The sequence below is a fragment of the Podarcis filfolensis genome, assembly GCF_964270895.1.
Source record: "Podarcis filfolensis genome assembly, chromosome: 8".
Classification (NCBI taxonomy): Eukaryota; Metazoa; Chordata; class Lepidosauria; order Squamata; family Lacertidae; genus Podarcis; species Podarcis filfolensis.
In genome coordinates this window covers 24,367,745-24,385,250 of record NC_139611.1, presented here as the reverse complement: position 1 = coordinate 24,385,250, position 17,506 = coordinate 24,367,745, and the positions used below count along the sequence as shown (strand labels likewise).

Sequence of the window (17,506 nt, the reverse complement as noted above, 5' to 3'; positions counted from 1 at the left end):
AGCTGGAGTGCAAAATCTGGTGGAGAGGAACCGAGATTTGGAACAGCATGTGGCTCTCCTGACGGCGCGGCTGGACGAACGGCGAACTCAGGATGCCAAGGTCAGACCCACCCCCATCGCAAGGAAGGTACCGGGACTGGTACACAAGTTTGGGGGGAAGCCCCAGGACTACAACGCGTTCCGAATGGAAATAGAGTACGCTTTGGAACTGCAGCATGATGACTTTGCTGATGATGGGGAGAGGATTATTAATATCACTTCATGCAAAGAAAAAAAGGGTTTTTTCCTCCACCCCCCCTTTGTTCCAAACCTACAGTCTCCTAGTGGTGATTCATCAGAAGATTTACTTATCCATCCGTCACTCCCGGTCACAGAGATCCATTAATCAGCAGTCTTATCTGTCGAGCTTTACTTGATGTATGTGCTTCAGTTTCATTTCCAATCGTATGTTTCCAATTATAATTCCAAGCTGAAGCAACCAGCACGCGCTAATTGGAATCGGCGTCAGGAAGATCTGACTTCACCGAGGGCTCATGCCAAGTGTTCGGCACCCCTAGCTCTCGGATCAGGGGGTGCATTGTGAACACCGCTGGCAAGACAGGGCCCCCCACCTCCTGGGGGGTAGGAAGGCTGCATACTGCCCATAGCAGCCCCTTAATTACCTCGTATGGGTCAGAGAGATGTTATTGTCGGCCATCTTCCAACGCGCCACCTGATGGCCCCTTGCTGCTTCTGCTCTCATGTGTCTTTGTCACATGACACTCAGAACCCTGTGGCATTCAAGCTCAAGTTGCCGGACAGCATGAAGATACACCCGGTGTTCCATAGGTCCCTACTCTCACCGTACAGGGAGGGGCGGGAATTCCCAGGGCGAGAGGGAGAAGTCACCACACACCCGCAGGTAGAGGAGAGGGAACACCACAACCAAGCCATGGAAATACTCAATTCAAGGTGGCGAGGGTGCCAGGTGGAGTACTTGGTAGCTTGGGAGGGAGAACCCGGGTCAGAAAACACGTGGGTTCCCGCGGAGGCTATCAATGACAGGTATCTTGTGGAGGAGTTCCACAGCCTGTTCCCAGATAAACCTAAACCACTAGCGAGATTCTGGGAGGAGCAATTTGGAAACACAGACAATTAAGAGGATTTTGTGGGTTTTCCTGCCTCCGAAGAGGAGGGAGGAGAGGCGTCAGAGGAAGAGGAATCAGACTGGGAGGCCCACCCTGCGGGAAGAGATCGGAGTGGGTGGGAAGCGGGTTTTGAATCCTCAGAGGATGGCGACAGCTCCTTCCGGGGATTCCCTGCATCGTCGGCCGAGGAAAGGGACGAAGTTGGGTCAAAAGGTCGGGCCGGGGGTGGAGGGGGTCCTGGGGGGGAGGTGGATGTCAGGGAACTGACATCGGAGCGAGAGGCGGAGGCAAGGCTCCCAAGCGATGCTGGAGAAGGGCCCAGCAGGGAGAGAGGCAACTCATTGGCTGGGGAAGGAAATCAACGTAACACCAGGGATAAAGGGGGGCAGCTGGGGGAATCGGCGAGGGGGCTCCAGGACTCCTCACCAGAGACCAGAGGGGAGAGCACGGGTCCTCCGCTACCCACAACCACCCTGCGCAGAAGACTTCCGCGCAGGGAAAGTAGGCGTAGACTTGGCATCAAAGAACTTCTTTGCTGGAAGAAGTTCAAGAAACGCCCACTGACGGATTCTGCTAGCGACTGAACAGCCACGAAGTGAATGGCTGTCCAGACAGAAAAGGTTTAACCAGGCAACCTAGCCTAGAGTGGCGGTAACTTACGCACGAGCAACCCCTAAAACCATTACACCTACAGACTCTGTTCATAGCTGAAGCAGACAGACTCTCACATCTTACAGAGAGCACAAAAGAGAATCTGGCTACTAAGTCACATGTCGGAGTGACTCAACAGTTAGTAGTTAGGCCTGAATAACTTTAGTAGGTCCAAATGATTGTGCATTCGCAGCACTTCCCAGCCTGCTTTGCTGCTTCTGCTCTCTTTTTTTAAAAAATAATTTTTATTAACAGGCCAATCACATCACATTATTCAAATCACATTAGTTCCAAATTATACAGCCAAATTTTAAATTTTGTTGAGGGTACCCATACATCAAGCTCTGCACGAGTCCAAAATTCCGGATAACTCCAGGCATCACTTATTTTGCTGCTTTAATTAGACAGTTCTATCCAGTTCGATCCGGATAGTCCTTTATTACTTTCTTTCTCATCTTGTTGTTATCATATGTTCCTTTCTTTGCGATCTCTGATGATTCTCACAAGCAGACTGAAAGCTGGCGTCTCTGTGTGGGTTTTGTACTCTTCAAAGACCATATCGCTCAGGGACAGCCTCTGCTCAACGCTTCCATAAACAAAGTTAATCTTCTGTCTGTCCTTTATTTTTTCTCAGGCTAACCAAGTAAATCAAATAAATCAGGGGGCTCTGTCAGGTCAAACTTGCATTCCAACACTCCTTCTCTTTCGAACGATCCTGATTCTCCTCCCCCTGTCCTTCTTTCTCTGGCAAGCCTGTCTTGGCGAGACGCCATTTTTTAACTGCGTCATAAAAACTGTCCTCTTTATCACCGTTCACCAGTCTTCTCTCCTGTTGTAATCCATCCCACACAGTTCTTAAAATCCTGCTTATGATTAGTAAAAACGCGACGATCTTATTTCTTTCTGGGGTGAAGGATTATTAATATCACATCATGCAAAGAAAAAAGGGTTTTTTCCTCCACCCCCCCTTTGTTCCAAACCTACAGTCTCCTAGTGGTGATTCATCAGAAGATTTACTTATCCATCCGTCACTCCCGGTCACAGAGATCCATTAATCAGCAGTCTTATCTGTCGAGCTTTACTTGATGTATGTGCTTCAGTTTCATTTCCAATCGTATGTTTCCAATTATAATTCCGAGCTGAAGCAACCAGCACGCGCTAATTGGAATCGGCGTCAGGAAGATCTGACTTCACCGAGGGCTCGTGCCAAGTGTTCGGCACCCCCATCTCTCGGATCAGGGGGTGCATTGTGAACACCGCTGGCAAGACAGGGCCCCCCACCTCCTGGGGGGGTAGGAAGGCTGCATACTTCCCATAGCAGCCCCTTAATTACCTCGTATGGGTCAGAGAGATGTTATTGTCGGCCATCTTCCAACGCGCCACCTGGTGGCCCCTTGCTGCTTCTGCTCTCATGTGTCTTTGTCACATGACACTCAGAACTTTGTATGTACCGTTAAGGCGCTTTTGGGAATACCAGGTTGGAAACACCATTGAATGTACACACCCATTGTAATACTGTAACAATATTGTAACAACACGGCTACTGGACGTTACTGGAGGTTTTGGATTGTAGAGAGCTCAGAGACATTGTTTGCACTTTACTTCTCAACATTTACAAGTATGGGACTTGAGCGATTTGAAACATTTTGCAACCTTCCCTACGTGGCAACAGAGGAGGAATTAGAACTGCTACTTCTCTCCTATTGTTTGTGACTATGTGATGCTGTGTAGAACGACGGAGCTGCTTGCTGTGATAGGAATTTTATGGTCTTAGATATATGGCAATGTTCATAAGTGTACCAACCAAGCACATACATAGATCAGCACAGGAAGGCCAACCTGGAACCATTTTGATTCCTAAACTGAGCAAATGTTTTCTCTGCAAGGTCAAACTCCCCATTGTCTTTTCCTTCACAAATCCTGTCTTAAGGGTACGTCTGTGTTTGAATAGGGTGTGAGCCTGTGACATGGCCCAGGAACTAAATATTTATCACTACGAAAGAGTGGCCAGGCTCCCCAGGCAATCCAATCAAATAACCTGCCAGACAGGAGATAAACAACAGCAGGAGAAAAACAATATTCAAATTTCTGTTTTAGACCGCCTTTTCTGTAATGTAGGTGTGATGTATCTGAGGGGTGGTCTTAGGTTACACCGCTTCTGTGATGTATGTATGATGTTTCTAGGGGTGGTCTTGATCTACAGGGTGGCAATTTCAAAAGTCTTTAAAAGGCCTTGCACACCATTTTTCTGGGTCCCTCCTCTCTCCTGCAGGTGAGCGGAGCACCCTGTTGCAACAGATCAATAAAGGCCAAGCCTACAGGCTGCTGTCTTGCTCAAAGTAATCCTGGTTGGTGTCTTTGTTTTTGTCCAAGGGAGCCCTCGGATTTTTCCGTTAACATTGTGAACTGAATAGGAGGGGGACTGAGGTCTGGGGAAACGCAAGGTGTTGTTATAAATGGAATGCATTTTGACAGATATTGACTATATGAGGTATTTGATTGTATACTTGTTTGAGTTAAGTTGCTTATTAAGAGAGGAAATTTAGACTATCATTGTGTACGACTGTGTGTGATAAAAGAGGAAGTAGGAGAGATAGAGATACCCTGTAGTGAATGAGGGAATAGCAGAGAAAATAAGTGTCTCGGCTAACAGGGTAAAATAAGCCCCCAGTGGAAGTTAGTGGAACTGCATCTTGGGGGAAAAATTATTAATTAAAGAAACATGAGTAAGACAGCAAAAATAATAACAACAGGAGAGATAGCTGAGATAGAAGGGGAGGGAGATTTTGCAGAAATATTGGCAGAAATAAGAGAAATCAAGAGAGAAGTAAAGGAAAGTGAAAAAAATATTGGGGAAAAGTCACTGGAAGTGGCTTCAGTTTTATCAGGACAAATGAATGAATTGAAAGTAAAAATACAAACAGTAGAGGAACAATCGGAAAAAATGCAAATAGAAATGAGGGAAAACAAAAGAAGAAGGGGAAAGAATGAAAGGGCAAATAGAAGAACTTTCAAAAACACAAGAAAATACATTAGACAATCTAGCCTTTCTTGAAATGAACCAAAAAGCACAGAACTTGAAATCTCACGGACTTCCAGAGAAAGATGGGGAGAATGTGAGAGAAAGACTTATCACAGAAATTGCTAGATTACATGGTGACTAATGTTTTCAGAATAAAAGTCACCTTGGTCCAAGCAAGACCAAAAAAAAAAAAAAAATACCCTGGAGATTGTTTAGCAATCTTTAACTCACCAGAAGTGAGGAATACTATTCTGAGGAAGAGCCGAGAAAAACAATTGATTATAGATAGGAAAACAATTGTGGTGTTTAAGGATATTCCCAATCGTTTTTTACGCAAGAGAAATGTTTACAAAGAATTAGAAAAAAAACAGCTAAGAAAATAAGGTTCCAATGGGAGCATCCAGAAGGTGTGTCATTTTATTCTAAAGTAAAAAAAATTAAAATTAAGACAGTACAAGAAATGCAGAAATTTGGGAGAAGATATAAGGAGTTGGGGAAGATGGAAGGAGGGAACAGGAAAGTGAAGAGGATAAACAAGAACAAGAGGGAGAAGAGGCAGATATTTAAGTTTAAACAATAAAATAAAATTGTATTTAATTAAATAAATCAAAATGACAATTAAAATTATATCATGGAATGTTAATGGCATGAATAATAAAGCAAAAAAAAATGAATATGAGTTATTTAAAAAAAGCATAGACATAATCTGTTTACAAGAAATACACGTAACATGGAAACACAATAGAGTTTTAAAGAATAAAAAATTGGGGAATGAATTCATTTCCTCAGATGTGGAAAAGAAGAGGGGAGTTGTTATATATGTCAAAAACAAATATAGTACACAACAAATATTTAAAGATAATGAAGGAAGAATAGTAGGAATACAAGTACAAATAGAAGGAGAAAAAATAATCATAGTCGGCATATATGCGCCAAAACAAAAAGAAAGCAGACCTTTACAAAAAATTACAGGAAATATAAATAGAGGAAATTACATAGAGGAAATACATTGGAGGAAATATTGACTACATAGACTATAATACTATATTGTTGGGAGACTTCAATGAGGTAATCTCCACTGAACTGGATAGATCAATAAGAAGAATGAAATCGTCCTCTGTCTGGCTCTGTCTAGCAGATTCCAAATGAGACGTCTCAACAGCAGTTGCTTTAAAATACTTCCTTTTGACCCAAAGTGCTCAGCAAAAAAATTAATAAATAAATTACACTGAGTATTCTGCACAAATTTCCCAATCTTCTTTAAAATTGGTCTTTCTGATCTCTGATTTTGCACGTCAAACTTGCCAATTCAACATATTCTATCAATTTCAGCTGCCCTTTTATTTTTTGGTAGGTACTACCTCATATCACCATTTCTGTGCATATGATTTTCATTCTGCCATTGTTGCATAAGGAAATAGATTTACCTGGGTTTGGGGGGGGGGTATCTGCTCCAGTTATCCCTAGTATAAAAGCTTCCCGCCAACAAAATCTACCCAAATCATCAGTCATTTGAAAACTAGGAAGGACAATAAAACATTAACATCAGAGATTCAGGTGATTAATGAGTATATTTTGCAAAATTACAAAGAACATGCCTTTTAATCTTTCTTTCTTAAATAAAAAACTCCTTCTTTCTCACATTCCTCCTTTCTTTCCTATGCACTTTTGCGTGCACACTCCGTAAGTATAACCTATGTCTGTGCTCCACTGTCATCATTGACCTTATCCAGGTCTTTACTCTCCACCAGGTATTGAATAACTGCTCTACAGTACAACTGGCGCATGTCTTGGCAAGAATCAGGACATGTTTAGATGTCTAATGGAACCATATTAAAATGTGAACTGATGTGAGCAATCATGATGCTTAAGATAATATATGAGATAGAGTACTCTTATTTTCTTACATTAAATTGCTTAATGTTAATAATAATAATAACAGCAACAATAATGATCATGATAATTTTATTATTTGAACTCCATCCATCTGAATGGATGGATCCAGCCAATCTCGGTGGCTTCCAACACACACACACACACACACACACAAACACACAAACACACACACACACATAACAAAACATTAAACATTAAAAGCTTCCCTATACGGGGAAGCCTTCAGATGACTTCTAAAAGCTGTGTAGTTAACTGTCATGTGACAAAGACTCATGAGAGCAGAAGCAGCAAAGCAGGCTGGGAAGTGCTGGGACTGCACAATCATTTGGGCCTACTAAAGTTATTCAGGCCTAACTGCTAACTGATGAGTCACTCTGACATGTGACTTAGCAGCCAGTTTCTTTTTTGTGCTCTCTGTAAGATTTCAGTGAGAGTCTGTCTGCTTCAGCTGTGAACAGAGTCAGTATGTAATCTCAATCAAACTGTTTGGAACCATGTTGTTTATGAAGAAGTTTATTTTAACTCAGTAAAGCTTTTATTCTTTAAAACTCTGCATTATTAATTTACGCTGTACGTCAGGTTATGGGACCCAGTGTTTTATGGATGGCGAATTGCTAAAGCTGGAGAATCAGGGTGCTGTTGGTGAGGACCTCGAAGGGACTGAAGGTCCAGTGGTGAGGCCGCGTACCGAAAGAGCAGACCTGGTGCAGCAAGGAACAGAAGCCATGTCAGCTCAGCAACCTGCGCAGTTTATTATTAATCTTGGCAACACTGACCAGATGGAATGTCTGAATGGTAAGAACTACCTGACTTGGGCTCTCAAGCTTGAACTGGTTCTAAAATGTGATAGACTTTGGCACTGTGTAGAAACTTGTTTGAATCCACAAAGGTCAAAGCACATAAAGCGTTTAAAAACCATATTGTCAGAAAAGCACTCTTTAATGTCTGGATAAGATATAAGGACTTGCTTGAAAATAAAACCCCAAGGTGGTTGTCACCAATGGAAGCGAAGGCTCAGAAAAAGCTCAATATGGAGGCCAAATGGCCGAAATATTGGGAGATTTTAGAACAAGAGGGAGATAAATTAAAATTGCAGAGCTTTGAAAAATTAAGAAACAAAGTGCGAGATTGGCTTCATTATTATCAAATAATGGAGGCATACAATTTGGATAAGAAAATTGGCTTCCAGGTGGAAAAATCAAAATTGGAAACAGAACTGTTAGATCCCAAAACTAAGACTTTGTCAAGAATGTATAACTTGCTGTTGAAATGGAACACTCAGGATGAAACTGTGAAATCTGCTATGATTAAATGGGCACAAGATATGGGACACAACATTATGCTGGCTGACTGGGAACAGTTATGGACCACAGGTATGAAGTTCACGGCATGTAATGCCTTAAGAGAGAACATTATGAAAATGATATACAGGTGGTACGTGACACTTGTCAAGCTCGCAAAAATATATCATTTGCCTGATAATAAATGTTGGAAATGTAAACAGACTGAATGTACATTCTTTCACCTTTGGTGGACGTGCCCAAGGATTAAGGCTTTCTGGGAGATGATCTATAATGAAATGAAAAAGGTATTTAAATATACCTTCTTGAAGAAACCAGAGGCCTTTCTCCTGGGCATGGTCGGCCAATTGGTGCCAAAGAAGGACAGAATTTTTTTTATGTATGCAACAACAGCAGCAAGAATACTTATCGCAAAGTATTGGAAGACACAAGATTTACCCACCCGGGAAGAATGGCAGATGAAGTTGATGGACTACATAGAACTGGCGGAAATGACTGGCAGAATCCGAGACCAGGGAGAAGAGTCGGTAGAAGAAGATTGGAGGAAATTTAAAGACTATTTACAGAAACATTGTAAAATTAAGGAATGTTAGAAGGATGCTGGAATGAAGTTATGTGGTTTTAGCAGTAATGTTATAGAATTAAGTGAAATTGGATTAAGAATAGGTGAGAATGTAAAGATACAATATATTAAGGTAAATTATTAAGATCAAAGCAAAAATGGAAAGGATTTGCTGAAATAACTAACTGAATTAGAATACAAAAAAGGGAGGTGTGAGGAGGTCAGAGAAACAACTAAATGAAAGATAAGATACGGAAAGACTGATTTGTTTTTAATTGTTTTTTATTTTTCTTTGTATTTTGTATTTTCTGTTTTCTTTTTATTTTCATTTTTGTAATTCTTTGAAACTTTAACAAATATTATTTAAAAAAAAAAAAAGAATCCACAACCCTCTGAGCAGGAACGTGAAGAGGATGATAGAGCCAGAGCGTACATTTTGTTGGCTCTAGAGGAACCACAGGTCCTGCACATTGCAGATTTGGACTCTGCCAAAGAATATTGGGGTCATCTACGTCAGATACACCTGTCTGACAGTGCTGGTTCAAAAATTGGACTAATTAGGAGACTGTACAGAACTGTGCTTGCTACCTGAAGGTGGATGTTTAACCACACACTCTGAAGGTGTGCACCATGTTATTCCTCCAGTTGCAAAGGAGAGGTAAAAGATTTCCAGACCTGGATCAAGTCTATATCCTGCTATCCAGTCTCCCACCAAGCTTTAATATTGTGATAGCCTTTCTTGAAAGCATGAGGCAAGATTTATCGATGGCGTATGTAACAACCCGTCTACAGGAGGAAACTGAAAAGTGTGTGGAAATGCTGAGTGAGAAGGCAGACCAGAGGAGTTTGAGTCGCCCTGCTAACCAGAAACCCAGATTCTCAGGAGGAGATGGGACCGAAGAACGCTCCACGGATCGTGCCATGTTGGCAAAGAAATGCTATCAGTGTGGCAAGCTCAGGCACATGAAGAAAGACTGCTGTGTGAAAAACCCAGGAAAAGCGAGCGATCCACATGAGACAGAAAAGCAGACGCATTTCGTCTCGGCAGCCGCAAGAAAAGAAAAGACAATTTCTCCAGACAGCTACATTTTGGACTCTGGCTCTGCCAGAATCATAATGAACAGCCCTGACTGCTTTGCAGCACTCAGCAAATTGCCAAAAGGCAAGGACAGCATTTGTCTTGCTGATGGACGGCATTGTCCAATATCAGGTATAGGTACGTGTTATTTGCCATGCCTAGATGCAGAATTGAGGGATGTATTGTTTGTTGAAGAACTAGAATTTTCTTTATTGTCAATTTCGTGCCTTACCAATGTTGGTTTTGAATTTATTTTTGAGGGTGATGAATGTTTTATTAAGAAGCAGGGCAAGGTAATTGCTTCTACAAAAATGGTGCATGGCTTGTACCCTTTACAGCATTCTCCGCCAAGTGATGGGGTCACAGAGGGACCTAAAGCTGGAAAAAAGGATGTGTTAATAACTGAACTATGTCAGCAAAACTCTAATTGCCCACATAAAAACTGAGTGAATCTGTGTGTAATGATCTCAGACAGACAAACAGCTCCGGTAAGAATTAATGAGCCTCTGGAAGATTTATGTACGTTTATTTACAGTTCAAAATCACAGGATGTGGCAAACGCCTGTCATTCTCCGATACGACGTGCTCAGTCTGAGTTTCCGTTTCTCAGACAGCACAAAGGGCGACAAGATCCGGTCCTTCCCCTTTCCCCCTTACTTAGCATTTTCACATTCTCCTCCATCCTGCTGTGAGGAGAATTTGGGCATCCTCCCCCCCCCCTCGCTGTGCAGCAAAGATTCCTCTGAGAGCTCTACTCTAGTAACCTCTTCCAGGGCATCTCCCCCCACATTCTGAAGCAGCAAACTGCCAGCCTTTGTTACTCTGCCAGGTGGAGATATTTTTTTTTGGGGGGGGAGGTTGTAATTTGATTCATTTTGTTTTTATATGGGAACCTATTTATTTTGCATCTTGTGAAGCAATATGTGAACCCAAAGTCAGTCTCTGACACTTACAACGCAGCACTCTAGCAATGGGATGTGCACGATGCATAAAAAGGCTTATGTCAGTGAATATTGCATGTACCAATATCTTATGTAAGGGAAGATTTCTTTGCAAAAATGTTCTTTTTAAGGCAAGATTAGAGGCAGCAGTGCTTCTGCCTAGCAGTTGCTGGAAACCCTGGGCAGGTAGAGAACGGAAGGTAAGTGTGGAAAAATGAGAAAGGATTCACTCATTCCTGCCTGTGACTCCTGGGAGTTGTAGTCTCACAGCATGTAGAGCAGGGGTAGCCAACCTAAGGACTGTGGGCTGGATGTGGCCCAATCACCTTCTCAATCTGGCCCGTTGACGGTCTGGGAAAAAGCGTTTTTTTACATGAGTAGAATATGTCCTTTTATTTAAAATGCATCTCTGGGTAATTTGTGGGGTCTGCCTGGTGTTTTTACAAGAGTAGGGTGTGTGCTCTTATTTAAAATGCATCTCTGGGTTATTTGTGGGGCATAGGAATTTGTTCATCCTCCCTCCCATATAGTCTGGCCCACCACATGGTCTGAGGGACGGTGGACCGGCCCACGGCTGAAAAAGGTTGCTGATCCCTGATGTAGAGCAATGGAAGCCAAAGTTGTCATCCTTCGGGTTCTGCTGTGACCTATGTCCATGCATTTCAGTGGGACTTCTGTGAATGCATCATCCCTGGGTTGTGAAACAGCTTCCTTTCTTTAGGTATATCTTCCACATAATTGTTTCCCAATTTTGAATTTCCCTCCCAACTTGCTAGCATTCTACGAAGATGTCTGCAGCAAGATTGCCAAGGAGAGTGATTCAGTGGTTGTGTCTGTTGGGTAAGTAAACACAACCACATGGCCTTTTGTAGAGAAAGAGTGTAGGGGCCCAGCATGCTGCTGTATTTCAGGCTGGCATCCCTGGCCATATTCCCTGCTGGAGAAAGAGGCTCCCCACGAAAGCTGTCAACATTCTGTTCTGTGATTGAAAATCAGTGCTTCATGCACTTATGACATGAACACGCTCGCTTCCATGAGGGGACTATGAACTGGGCATAAGGCCTTGCACAGCACCCCTAACTAGGGCCTCCAGATCAGCCTCAACTTGGAGACCACCCAACCCAGATCCAGCCTGGAATCAATCCGGGAGTGGGGCTAATGTTCAGTTAGGGCTTTTAAATGTATAATCAGGAAGAGACTGGGAAATGCCCCCTGCATCTAAACAGGAGGAGGAGGGAAAGTTGCAAGTGGCAAATGGTCTTCCACCAGCTGGATCCAATCCTGCACGGTTCTGCTTCCCCAGCGTTCCCTACACTCCTTTGCTAGCTGGAAAGTCGGTTTTTTAAGGGCATAAGCCTGCTGACTGTCACCTGCACTGTATCTGCTACAACTGATCCAGCAGGCTCTTCTTTTAATTCTAGGTGATCATGAATGTGTTTGGAAAAGATTCTGGAAGTTTACCTCTTTGCTTCTCTTTTATTCTGCAGCTACCGCCTGTCTCCTGAGCATCTTCCTCCCGCTCAGTACAAGGACTGCCTTGCTGCTACCATACACTTAATTCAAAATGCAGCTTCCCATGGGGTGGATCCTTCCAAGATCATCGTTGGTGGGGACAGTGCGGGGGGTAATTATGCTTGTATTGTTGCCCAGAAATTGGTGGAGAGATCAGACCTTCCAAAGCTACGGGCTCAAGTGCGCATCTATCCACAAACACAGGCTATGGACTACAACCTGCCTTCCTATCAGCAGAACAGTTTAATGCCCATCCTGTTCCGGGAAAACGTTGCTTACTTGGGATTGAAGTATATTGGAAATGACACTTCTTTGTTAGGCCAGGTCCTGAAGGGCTCTCATGTGCCAGATTCAATGAAATATGGGAAGTGGTTGAGTCCAGACAACCTTCCAGAGAGATTTAAGGGGAGAGGCTACAAACAAGTCCCACTTGCTCCTTATGAACCTGACTTCTATAGGCAATTGGAAGAGGCTTTAGTAGGCTATTCTTGCCTTTTTGCTGAGGACTCTGTCATCCAGAAGCTTCCTGAAACCCTAATTGTGAGCTGCGAGTACGACGTAGTACGAGACGACATACTGCTGTACAAGAAACGTCTGGTGGACCATGGGGTGAAAGTCAGCTGGTTCCATGTTGAGAATGGGTTTAATGGGATGATAAACTTCTTCAAAGGATTCATCTTTGCATTCCCTGGTGCAGTTGAATTAATGGACAGCATTGTAGACTTTGTTAAAAACGTATGAGAGGAAATCCCTTGAATTTGTGAGCCATTCATAAAGAGGGGACAATCTGCCAATGTCAGCTTCTGATAGTTTCTCATTTTTCCAATCTTCTTTTCAGTTCTTCACAATTCTGTAGAAATATGTGATTCTTTGGGGCAGCAGGGAATTCCTCATGAAAATTTATCAGCAGTTTAATGTGAAATTTCCCTAAGAATCATGTTTACTTTATATGGATTACAAGCAATTTGCTCTATTACATTGCATTTCTATATTATATTCACTAATATATGCATTTTATGAACATTTCTCTTCCATTTTCCTTTTAGTACACATTAGTTGGCTGGAGATCTGCACTGCTAATGCTGTTCTAGGGTGAATCAACAGAATTATAGTGTCCGGATCAAGAGAAGGAATTGTTCCACTCCATTTTGCCTTGACCAGGAGAACTGTGTCCAGTTCTGGGCGCTACAATTTAATAAGGATAATTGATAAGCTGGAATTTGTGCAGAGGAAGGAGATTGGGCTGATCAAGGGTCTGGAAACCAAGATGACAGCAAACACTACAAAAAACTCAGTAGAGGCAATTAGAATAAGATCTATGATTTGATGAACTTTTGAAGATTCCTCTGCTTAAAAAATATATCAGAACCAGTGGCAGTCATCTTTGAGAATTCCTGGAGAACAGGCGAAGTCCCGGCAGACTGGAGGAGGGCAAATGTTGTCCCTATTTTCAAAAAGGGGGAAAGAGAGGACCCAAATAATTACCGCCCAGTCAGTCTGACATCAATACCAGGGAAGATTCTGGAGCAGATCATTAAGCAAACAGTCTGTGAGCACCTAGAAAGGAATGCTGTGATCACCAATAGTCAGCATGGATTTCTGAAAAATAAGTCATGTCAGACTAACCTGATCTCGTTTTTTGACAGAATTACAAGCCTGGTAGATGAAGGGAACGCAGTGGATGTAGCCTACCTTGATTTCAGCAAGGCATTTGACAAGGTGCCCCATGATATTCTTGTAAAGAAGCTGGTAAAATGCAGTCTTGACTATGCTACCACTCAGTGGATTTGTAACTGGCTGACTGACCGAACCCAAAGGGTGCTCATCAATGGTTCCTCTTCATCCTGGAGAAGAGTGACTAGTGGGGTGCCACAGGGTTCTGTCTTGGGCCCGGTCTTATTCAACATCTTTATCAACGACTTGGATGATGGACTCAAGGGCATCCTGATCAAATTTGCAGATGACACCAAACTGGGAGGGGTGGCTAACACCCCAGAGGACAGGATCACACTTCAAAACGACCTTGACAGATTAGAGAACTGGGCCAAAACAAACAAGATGAATTTTAACAGGGAGAAATGTAAAGTATTGCACTTGGGCAAAAAAAATGAGAGGCACAAATACAAGATGGGTGACACCTGGCTTGAGAGCAGTACATGTGAAAAGGATCTAGGAGTCTTGGTTGACCACAAACTTGACATGAGCCAACAGTGTGACGCGGCAGCTAAAAAAGCCAATGCAATTCTGGGCTGCATCAATAGGAGTATAGCATCTAGATCAAGGGAAGTAATAGTGCCACTGTATTCTGCTCTGGTCAGACCTCACCTGGAGTACTGTGTCCAGTTCTGGGCACCACAGTTCAAGAAGGACACTGACAAACTGGAACGTGTCCAGAGGAGGGCAACCAAAATGGTCAAAGGCCTGGAAACGATGCCTTATGAGGAACGGCTAAGGGAGCTGGGCATGTTTAGCCTGGAGAAGAGGAGGTTAAGGGGTGATATGATAGCCATGTTCAAATATATAAAAGGATGTCACATAGAGGAGGGAGAAAGGTTGTTTTCTGCTGCTCCAGAGAAGCGGACACGGAGCAATGGATCCAAACTGCAAGAAAGAAGATTCCACCTAAACATTAGGAAGAACTTCCTGACAGTAAGAGCTGTTCGACAGTGGAATTTGCTGCCAAGGAGTGTGGTGGAGTCTCCTTCTTTGGAGGTCTTTAAGCAGAGGCTTGACAACCATATGTCAGGAGTGCTCTGATGGTGTTTCCTGCTTGGCAGGGGGTTGGACTCGATGGCCCTTGTGGTCTCTTCCAACTCTATGATTCTATGATTCTATGATTCTATGATATCAAAGGAAAGGCTATTGGTTCACATATTTTATCTATTCTGTCATTTGTATTGATGAAAACCTCCAAAAATCGGCCACCTTGGGCCACCAGAACTGTCTGGTGACTAGTAGCATGGTCTAATAATAATAATAATAATAATAATAATAATAATAATAATAATTTTTATTTATACCCCGCCCTCCCCAGCCAAGGCCGGGCTCAGAGCGGCTTACAAGCAATAATAAAAACAAGTTGAATGATTACAACTTTAAAACAAAATTAAAATACAACATTAAAATATTGAAACATTAAAATATTAAAATGTAGCCTCATTGCAGGAGGAGAAGGAAAAGAAAAAAGAAAGAGAGGGAGGGAGGGAATCAAATTGGCTCCAAGCCAAAAGCCAGGTGGAACAACTCTGTCTTACAGGCCCTACAGAATGAAATCAGATCCTGCAGGGCCCTGGTCTCATGAGGCAGAGCGTTCTACCAGGCCAGAGCCAGAGTTGAAAGGCCCTGGCTCTGGTTGAAGTTAATCTAACTTCCTTAGGGCCTGGGACCACTAGGGTGTTGCTATTTATGGACCTTGAGGCTCTCCGTGGGGCATACCAGGAGAGGCGGTCCCATTGGTTTGAGGGTCCTAGGCCATGAAGGGCTTTAAAGGTCAAAACCAGCACCTTAAATCTGACCCTGTACTCCACCGGGAGCCAGTGCAGCTTGAAAGGCACTGGGTGAATATGCTCCCATGGCAGAGACCCCGTGAGGAGCCTCGCTGCAGCATTCTGTACCCGCTGGTACAGCTTCAAGGGCAGCCCCGCGTAGAGCGAATTACAGTACTCAAGCCTGGAGATGACCTTCGCATGGATCACTGTGGCCAGGTCGGGGCGGGAAAGGTAAGGGACCAATTGCTTGATGCGGCGAAGGTGGAAAAATGTCGCCTTGGCTGTTGCTGTAACTTGCGCCTCCATGGAAAGGGAGGCGTCAAGGATTACACCAAAAGTCCTAACGGAAGACAATGGTACTAATTGGCCCCTGCAAGAGAAGGGAGTTGGTCAAAATGCCCGGCTGTGGGGTTGTCATGGAGCTGCCTAAGTATTTTGGCCCTAAATGCCTCTCCCGGTGCATACAGTGCCCCTTTGTAGCATAAGAGCCCTCCTTTTTCCTCAAACCCCCCATTTCCCCCTTTCCATCTCTGAGCTCCCTAATTTAGTCGGAGCAAACTCATCGTGTCTGGTGAGCCCAACCAGATTTTGCTCCCCTACCAGTGCTCCCTCACACGACCATCAGTCTTCTGGGAACATGGGCCTGGACACAGGAGGTACTTTGCCTTCCATATACTCAGGTTTTCTGGAAAGTGCGTCCGCCCTCACATCCCCCCCCCCTTCCCAGGAACGTATTGTATCTCAAAGTGATGCTGTGAGAACGTCTGCGACCACCGGACCTGTTTCTGGTTGAGCACACGTGCTGTCCGCCAGTATTCCAGGTTCTTGTGGTTCGTTCGGACCTGGATCTGGGGCTGCGCCCCAATAAAAAGTGTCTCCACTGCCAAAAGGCCGCATAAATTGCCAGCAATTCTTTGTCATAAACAGTGTAATGTTGCTCTGACTTGCTCAGTTTCCTGGAGAAAAACGCACAAGGTCTGCAGTCCTCCCCTGACCCTTGTTGCAACAGTACTGCTCCGATGGCCCGGTCTGAAGCGTCCGTCTCCACTCTCAGTGGCTTCCCAGGATCCACGTGCAGGAGCTGCTCCTCAGAGGCGAAAGCCTTCTTTAACCTTTCAAAGGACTGCTGCGCTTCCTTGGTCCACGCAAACTTCTTCTTGCCGCTGAGACAATCCGTTATGGGTGCTGTCAAGTGAGCAAAGTTCTTGATGAACTTCCTGTAGAAGTTGCTGAACCCTAGGAACTTCTGCACATCCTTCTTTGTTTTGGGGCTCTTCCATTCCAGCACTGCTTTCACCTTCTCCGGGTCCATGGCCACCCCTTGTCCGACAGTCAGTACCCCAAGAACTCCACCTCTCGAGCATGGAATTGGCATTTCTCTAGCTTGACACACAAGATCAAAAGGTCATCCAAAAAGGCCACGCAATTCTTGTACATCAGGAGCCCCAACTCGTGGTGCATAAAGGCTTGAAAGCAGGCGGATCCTGATTGCAATCCAAACGGCATGACAAGATACTCAAACGCCCCAGGGGGGTGAACATGGTCATCTTCCATTCATCCCCCTCTCTAACTCTAATCAGATTGTACACTCCCCTTAGGTCCAGTTTGGTAAAAAAATTCCCCTGCCTCACACGCATCAAAACATCGTCAATTCTGGGCATGGGGAAGGCTATGGGTTCAGTTACCTTGTTCAAGAGGCGATAATGCATTACAAGGCGATGCTGATTCGTCATTTTCTTGTCCACAAAGAATACTGGGCTCCCCCCTATGGCCTTTGATTCCCTTATGAAACCCTGACACTGACACTTTGCAAAGTGCCGCAAGCAGTGAATCAGAGGAACAACAAAATGATGAACTGGAGGAGCAACAAGAGAAGCAAAGCCCAGTGGTTATTCCTAGGAGGTCCACACGGACTGCAAAGGGTATTC

The 17,506-nt window shown here is 43.9% G+C and overlaps 1 protein-coding gene across 1 annotated transcript; it reads left to right on the top strand.

The window, feature by feature from the left end:
- Positions 1–9,324: 9,324 nt before the first annotated feature.
- LOC310768121 (arylacetamide deacetylase-like 3) lies at positions 9,325–12,884 on the top strand (the record flags this gene model as incomplete). The annotated part of the gene is made up of 3 exons (XM_083625828.1): positions 9,325–9,930; positions 11,300–11,418; positions 12,066–12,884. The coding sequence occupies 3 exons, from the start codon at positions 9,325–9,327 to the stop codon at positions 12,829–12,831; spliced, it is 1,491 nt and encodes a 496-aa protein (XP_083481954.1). The 3' UTR covers positions 12,832–12,884.
- Positions 12,885–17,506: the final 4,622 nt, after the last annotated feature.